The sequence below is a fragment of the Sipha flava genome, unplaced genomic scaffold (genome assembly GCF_003268045.1).
Source record: "Sipha flava isolate LNK unplaced genomic scaffold, YSA_version1 332_pilon_pilon, whole genome shotgun sequence".
Taxonomy (NCBI): domain Eukaryota; kingdom Metazoa; phylum Arthropoda; class Insecta; order Hemiptera; family Aphididae; genus Sipha; species Sipha flava.
The window spans coordinates 164,326-173,186 of record NW_020273022.1 but is presented as its reverse complement, the minus strand read 5'-3'; the positions used below and the strand labels follow the sequence as shown (position 1 = coordinate 173,186).

At 37.4% G+C, this 8,861-nt stretch overlaps 1 protein-coding gene across 1 annotated transcript; it reads right to left on the bottom strand.

The window, feature by feature from the left end:
- Window positions 1-2,140: 2,140 nt before the first annotated feature.
- Window positions 2,141-8,439, bottom strand: LOC112687121 (putative odorant-binding protein A10). Its single transcript, XM_025559679.1, has 2 exons — window positions 7,801-8,439; window positions 2,141-2,630 (listed from the first exon to the last, which is right to left on the bottom strand). Exons 1-2 carry the CDS (start codon window positions 8,078-8,080, stop codon window positions 2,443-2,445), a joined length of 468 nt encoding a protein of 155 aa, XP_025415464.1. The 5' UTR covers window positions 8,081-8,439; the 3' UTR covers window positions 2,141-2,442.
- Window positions 8,440-8,861: the final 422 nt, after the last annotated feature.

The window sequence follows — 8,861 nt, the reverse complement described above, 5'->3', positions numbered from 1 at the left end:
ATTTACGTATTCACTGTTACCATACTAGTTGTATGGTTTTCATGTATTCAACCAAGAGATTTCCCATACACGTTCGATTTGAAATTCGGAACGTTTTTAATTAACTACCTATAATACAATGTTAACAAATTACCATTTTCATTAATATTGAAAAGGAACAATAAAATGGTGTAAAAATAAATGCTGTAGTATGATTTTGTTTTCATTTTGATTTTTATAATCGGCATTTGTAGTATGGTTTTAATGTATTCTTCCGAGATATTTCCTAAACACGTTTTTTATTGGCTACCTATATACAGTGCTAAAAAATTACAGTTTTCATATTTATTGGAAAATAACAATAAAATAGATATTGTAGAAATGAATGCTATCGGTGCAGAAGAATTTAAAAAACTTGTTTGGGACACTAACTGAATGAACAATCAATCGAAAAATAAACTATACGAAAAGGTTACAGATTTTCAAGAAACAGAGACACACCCCAAATTACTGTAGACCACAGAGTTCATTAATGGTTCTATTCACAGATTAAAAGTGTACATTTTTATGAATAGCATGTAAATAAAAAATCCTACGTATTTAGCCACGTAAAGTTTATTATAATTTCCAAAGGCAACCGGAATATCGTTGTCAAGGAATTGTAAATATTGACTTTAACACGCCGATTGAAAAACGTCACTTCTCATTTGGCATTCATTCACATCAGATTATTTTCTGATATTTTTTTCTCTTACGTTTATGTTTCACGAAGTTGATAATCACAAGATGGCTAGTGGTAAGGCTTAGGAAGACACCATAAACAAATACTAATTCGGTCGAAAACTGTTTTCATGCCTGAATTATTCAAAACAACGGTAATGCCTATAGTATGCAATTATGTGTTCTTTTTTTTAGGAAAAGGCGAAAAGAGAAAGCTGGACGATGATGGTGAAATTACCATTCATCAATATCCCAACAAAAGGATATGTACTATCGACCGTTGGACGGAAACAGAGGTAGTCGATGAGCTGACTAATCTCATAAAGTAAGTGAACGTGTTCAATGGCATAGTACAATTATGAGACATGTGATACTTGTATTCAACATCGTCCTAATATTCGTTCATAATCCATTTCAGAATTTAAACCTATTCGCATCCATTTATATCATATTAAGATGCAATTGTATTTCGACCGATTGATGTGTGATATTTCTGTTACAGGCAATTATCATTGCTACAGGATGAACCCCCCCAGAGAGACCGAAACAGTGTGTCCGTACTGTTGTTTGTGGTCGTCGGATTCCGAAGAAGAAATTGAAGAGGAAGAGGAGAAGGATAATAAAAATAAATCCAAGATACTATCAAAGGCAATCGAGGAATACCAAGAAACCCTGACGCTTCTCGATGAGAATCCAAATTTGGACGACAACGAGAAAGCAGATATTTTAATGGAAGCTACCGAACAATATTTACGGATTAGGAGCTTAAATATATGAGTACGAAAAAGAATTTAGAGAATGAGGAAAGAAGACGACGAAGAAACCTGGTCATTCGCTACACTACAACGTCAACTCTATAGTCGAACGTATTACTATATTATGTACTTATAAATGTAATTATGTATTCTTGTATTATCACCGTAATACGGTATCTATACCACCCCCGACTCTGTTGTTTAACCATTTAACTTAATCGTCATACTGTAATGAACATTTAATTTCTATATATATATATATATATTGTAAACTATTTTTACTATTTTGTTTACTATATTTAATTTGTATAACAAATTGTATACTTATACAACGTATTTAAAAATAAACGTTATGCATTAAACCGTAAAAACGCTTTCAAAATCCGATGCTAACTATTCGATCGTGTTAAACTTCTGTTCCATAAAATATGGTATATTCAATATTAAAATTGCAGTCGACGGTAGAATAGTAAGTACACGTATAACTTACTATCACAGCTAACTATCCTTTATAGTATAAAGCTTCTTGATAATAAAATATTACCGCACATACATACGTACATCGTATATAAATTCAATATTCTTTTAATTGAGCTAGAGATAAGACTAGTTTAGTCATAGGGAGGGAGAACAATTTAAATACTTGATAAAATGGTTGTATAATAATAATAATAAAAAGACGCATGTAAAAGTCTCGGGCCCATCAATTCGAAACCGTTGTTTTATTGTTATTTATTACTCTATTATGGTGTTTACATAAAAATTAGTATGTAATACAGTTTTATCTACTGACTTTATCATATCATGTACAACGCATATTTGTTACATAAGAGTGAAATATCCGCGGACACAGTTTGAAGTAGCGCAGAGATAGCAAAAGAGTTAAAGCGTCTATATTTATCTATGTGTATTATACTTGATTTTGTGTAAATATACTTTGTTATAATATGTGTTACGATTGTTGCAATCGATCTATTTATGTTGCGGTCTATTGTTTGCCGTTCATGAAGTCGATGATTTCGTTGTATTTGCCCGTCGTATCGTATATTTGCATTATCCGATCGAAATCCGATCGCCTCGTGTTGTAGATATGTATCATCACCTGTCGGGCCATGATCTTCTGCCTAGGCGAGCATCTGGCACACACGGTGTTTATGATGTCGGGCAACAGGAAAGCTGTAAGTCAGAATACAGAATCGGTAAGTAAAGCGGATGGTGTACCACTACCGACAATTTTTTTAATTACATTTCCTTACATTTATGCATTTAAATTATGAATATATGAATAATTTAAATAAAGAACATATCATACACATTAAGCAATAGAATTTTATGTTGTTTATTGTGAATTAAAATATTATGTAAATGTGAGACAGTTTCGTTATCGCGTGCGCGTTCGTTTAAACCTTCAGTCATCGGGAAAGACCGGTACTGAACGCAAGAAGAAGGGGGAAAAATACTTATCTAAACCTATGGAATTATCGTCAAACTTTAATATTTGTATTTTTTTTTTTTTCACGATTACATTTGACGTGCATACCGTGCAGTATTCTCACGAGGCGTTAAGAAAAGGAAAATATTATTTAGGCATCTATACGATATGCGCAGAAAAATCCGTGTAGAATGGTCCTCTGATAATGCGCAAACGTATCTAGGTCGAAATTTTCTTTTGATCCGATAGTAACTGTAGTCTTATATTGTGTATTGAGTGAAAAACTTTTCTAAAACTATATATTTTCCTATCACATGCGCTGTTCTGACTTAGAAAATAATTTTCAACGTAAATGCTAATTACGCTGAATGGATTTACGAGCAAACGGAATCCGAATTCCAATAACGTGTGGATTTAAATAGCGGTGTTGATCGATTTGCGTGCTTTCAATAGCTTTTTACTGTCAACAAATCCGAAATGGTTTATCACTGTATAGATACGAACACGTTTACTGTATACGAGGTTACGAACTTCAGTGAAAATTTAATCACAATAAATAAAACATAATGCGATATCTACGTATAGGTGCTCTATAGTACATAAATATGATGGAATTAAAACGTAAAGATTTGATTTCCATTGCTTATAATCCATAGGAGTTTTAAATTTGCAGTGTTGGTCCGCGGTACACGGTCGATGGTCCTTCGGACGTTTTATTAAATTTGGTGTCGTAAAACGAGTGCAACTGCGATGTTCTATGAATACTGGTACTTAATAAGGTAAACGACTGGATTAAAAATAATTAAAAAGCGGAAACTCCAACGAGTAAACGAACGAAAAAAACACGCACCGCTTTAAGACCACGACTGACGTAACAGTGTAACAAACGATAGAGGTTACACCGTATCTATGTGGCACAAGAAACCGGAACGAGAGATTTTAAAACAAAAACTCCGTGTCGAATACTCCGGGAGAATTATTTCTCCGAACACCGCATACGAAACGTACAACGACATGCAAAGGTACGCTCACCGTTGTTTTAGACGCTCGGGATTCGAAGCTATTTTAAAACACCGTGTCGCATTTGAATGTTTGTTTTAGGTTTTCAATCGCCATGCGCTTAAAAATGTTCTCGACGAACCGAATCGTAAAACGATTGTTTTACGATTTCGTGGCAAATGCAAATCTCGAAAATCATTTTTCCGAGCCGGTCCAGGGATAAAGCGCCGACTTGGATTTCAGAACAGCCGGAGGGAAAAGACGATCACTTCCATCGTTTGGGAAACCATGCCCGGCCCCGTATCGTGTACCGAGGTACGAACCGCCGATTCGTTCTGCACATTCGAGTGCACCAAAACCTACTGCGGTCGTCGTCGTCGCGTAGTCGTACGAAACGCGTCCGGGTATTACCGTTGCGACGTTCAACAAACGTCGTCCACAAGAGTACGGATTTTAAAGCAATAAAGCTGTATAAGTTTTCCAAAAAAAAATTAAAATAAATAAACAAATTGTTTTTGGCATTCTGTAAACGACTGTACGGCGTTACAACGAAAGATAAACTGTGGTTCTGAGTAGATAATTTCCAGAGCAAGAGCATATTTCTGTGTTTATTGTCGTTTCAAGATAAATTAATGTACTATAAACCGTGCGGTGCACGGCAAACCGAACACGCGGGGAAAGGTTGTCGAGAAATGATCGAACAAGATTTAGAACACGTATAATATACAAATAGATATTAATATTACAAATACGTTTATTTAGAACACATTTCGTAGAAAAAAATGTAACATAGGAGCAAAAGGGAAATATCAAAAAAATACTCAAAACAAGCATTGATATACGAAAAACGCAGAAAAAAGCAAATCAAACGAATCGAATTTATAGCTGTAATAGCTCCGTTTTAGAACAATAGAGACTAAAAAGCTAATCCGTACTCTACCGATAACGTTATTGCAGACACATCGTACGCGCGACTTATTGTCTGCGCGTACAATTGTGCAGCGACTGGTGCGACGATGACGATGGAGAATATTGACCAAAACGTGTTCGACGTGCGCGCGGTTTCCATCGATTGTTGTTTGTAAACTTTTCATTTTTTTCTGTTATTGTTATCGCAACATTATTGTACACATTATGCGTGTATCATCGTTCGCTGAATCGGTTTTCAAATATTTTATTGAATACAGAAAAGATTACAGATTGAGGTACACACTGTAGGTACACATTCATTTGATCAGTACGCTCTTTTAAGTTAACATGGCTTTTGTCGTAAAATTTCTATTTGAAAATGCTCGAAAATAAAATTAATAAATTTAAAAAAACAATCGTATTTTATATTCATTTTACTTTTTTTTTTTTTTTTTTAACATTTTGTTTCATTTCAAACAAAAATTTTAGTGGGCCTCATTGAATACCTTCAAGGGCCACATGTGGCCCGCGAGCCGTGGGTTGGGCACCACTCGTCCAAAGTCTCGTTCGACAATCGTAGACGAAAACTAAATCGTCGCCGCCGCCGCCGCATAGGTACGTAATATAACGCACGCGCTCGATGTGCCCAACGATTGAGTATCATTACAATATTGTTAATATTATTATTATTATTATTATTATTATTATTATTATTATTATTATTATTTGTAATACAAACCATCGACTGAGATATATCAACAGTGTTAAACGAAAACACGATCCGCGCGAAAATGGATTGTACCTGTAACTGTTGTGTGATCATCGTGCGGAACTGCGCTCAAGCACAACATATTGTTTTGAGAAAAACAATGAAAAATTAAAATTAAAAACTTTTAAATGGTTAGTACTCGTAGATCAGTGTAAAAATAAACGAACGAACAGTTCACGCGTAGAAATAAATAGAAAAATATAACCTTAATATTATTATATTTGAAATCTGTCGATGAACCAGTCGAACTTTACAAAAATGTAATAACGCTCCAGGCTAAGCTTTTGTTTATTTCTATGTATAAACTGTTTGTTCATTAATTTATATGTAATGTTATTTTGCGATACCCGCGTGAGATAGTCATAACGCGCATGTTGGAATGATCTGTTAACCGTCTCGCGTGTATTAATGGGTTACGCTTAACGAGTTTGTTATGTTGCGTGAAATCGGTAAATCGGTAAGTTTACAGTTCACGTCGTAGTATCGTATCCAGTTACGTGTACGCAAAGTAACGGACTCGTTGACACGTTCCGAAATCGATTGATAGAAATCCCGCGGCAATATTCTGCGTCCTGACGAAGTCGAATTAAAAATTCCTACACGAATCATACCAGCTTCGATGGCGATAATAGTGCTGCACATATCGTAAATCAGAATGGTTATGTTTTACTATCGAAAACTGTGCACGCGTAAATCGTGTTATCCGTCATCGGTATGCAAGAATCGACGGAAACCATCGATTCGCGTATTCACGACATAATTTTCCATTTTTTTCACTGTTAGCAATAAGTATGTTTACTGTGATTAGTTCAGTAGTTTAAGTGTCATCATACGGATTTTAAAATTCTCGACAGTATTGATAGGACGAATAGTTAATAATAGTAAACACTTGTTTAACCTCCGAAGCACAACGAAATTCGAATGAAAATTCGTCGGTCACGCGAAAGGACAACGATTTAAAACAATTTCCTTGTAACGTAATTGAAACTGACTTTTGTATAGGACAGTAATATGTATGTATAATACTATGCACAACATTACTGGTCAAGACACTCAAAACGCGTCACGTGGTGTTTTTGTAAGCAAGTTCAACGAATGATCCAGATTTTTGGAAAAAAATGATTGAAAACGTATATTTTCCATTCTATGATTTTGGGTTATTTAGTTGATAAAGTGACACAACATACGCGCAATGCGTGGAAAGATAAACATTTTTTTTTTTTTTTGAAATTACATAGTTTAAATGATAAAAATAATCGAAGAAGTGATATTCTGCTCACCACTTCACTCTCCATCATTAGCATCAAATATTTAACAATTGAACAATTATTTCCATTACCGCATTCGTATTTTATTATAATCTAAACAGACATACTATGCGAAATACTTACACCGATAACGGTTCAAATCTATCATGTTTACCACACTTGATAGATATGAAATTGTCACGCGTTAATGAACCGTATTCGAAAATCGCTTAAAATGTATTCCCATACAGTGCAATATTTATTTGCCTGGCATACGATCAGCTGAATATTAAGAGTACGATGAATTCATGTGAACGGTTGAAATCTGGTTGGACAAGAAATGCAAGAATTATACTCCTCGAGAATTTGTATTAACCCCAATAGGCTGTACGAATCCATGAATTCACCTCTCTCTAGAAAACGATTTTTGTCACGTCGAACAATACATAAACCGCTGAATTAAGACCGTGTTTGTTTTTGACAACAAATCCGCCGAAACGTATTGCTTTCGATTGTATTACATCACATTTACTCGCCTCGTAGTTTTGAACTTCAAAATGTTTCAACCTCTCTAGCTGAAAGTTCAATGATGATTATTGAACTTTCAATTATTGTCATCATTCACAACCAATTAGTGCTGGATCTAGAGGAGGAGGAGCGAGTATTGGATATATACTTATCCCAGGCGCTCCTAAGTTTATGAAAAATAAAAAAAGTCACGAAAATATCCCGTAATTCTACCTACGTAAAAGCGCTGAATTTTTATTAGCCCCGGGCGCCATATTTCCTAGTTCTGGAACTGCACGTACGAGGGATTTTCGATAAATATGTCTAAATGGAACACTGCGAACATCAGATCTGGCGCTCTCGGGCGCTCCTTCGAGGTTTGTTCTCCGGCAGCTCTACGATCAAGCGGTGTGCCGTTGCGGACGCGAAAAACGTGAAACGCGTCGCCCGAGCAATCCTACATCGTCGCCGAACGGCGTATACCTTTGGCTTGTCGGCACTCCGCCGTGCAAGGACCCTCGCCTAGGAAGCACTTGATGTACGCGGTCACCAGCTTGTCGTTGCTCAGCAGGCGGCTGATGTCCATGTGATCGTAGGTGGTCACGTACCCACCGGAGCTCGTGGTCATGACCGGCGACCTGGTCTTGGACTCACCGCAGCGGACTGCAGCGGGAATCACGCAGACCGCGACGATGACCAGGAGGAGCGCGGGCACCGGTGAAACGTTACAGCGGCCGAAGGACATGGCTCGCGGAGGACTCATCGCGGGTCAGCGTCTACGGCGACGGTCTGTCGAGAATCGAAGGGCCGGCGTGGTTGCGCGCGAGACGAGAGAGCGACGAGGCGAAAACGTCGCCGGAAACGATCCGTGCGCACGGCGAACGAAAGGGACGTGGATGCGCGCGTTGATCGACGACGACCGTGTGACCGATTCGGTAACCGCGGGACTGCAATAACGATGCGATGGCGGTTTTGACGTTTCTGCACGTAACGCGGTCCGTTTTTATACGCGTCGAAATGCGTTTGTTTTGACAACACGAGCGCCGAACGCGACGCGATGTGTAACAACAAAACGGTCGTACGCGACCGATGACCGGGACCTGAGCGCGTTCTTTTCGCGTGCGTGATTCGTTAACAACGTTTTCGCCACGGCGGTACAATAATATTTCTGCACTATCTGGCGGTTCGTGACAATTCCACGGTCAAGCCGCCGCCGCTGCGTTCAAATTGTTCGGTGAACATGAAGCCAGATCAAACAGTGTTATGTACTTCTTTTATACTTGTAAAAGTTTAACGTTCGAACGCTTTTCATTAGTTTTTTTTTCTGTCGAAAACCGCTTCGTCGTAAACCTTGCCGTGTTCTTTTCGCTACTGTTTAGTAGAATGTTGGGAAATTCGTAAAACGACTACTCTCAAAGCACCAACTAGACAATATTTCCTATCAGAAATCTTATATGATTGTTTTATGATTGAAACAATCCTTCTGGTAACCTCCCGACTGTACCCAATGCGGTTCCCCGCTTACCGTAAAACACATTCTCACG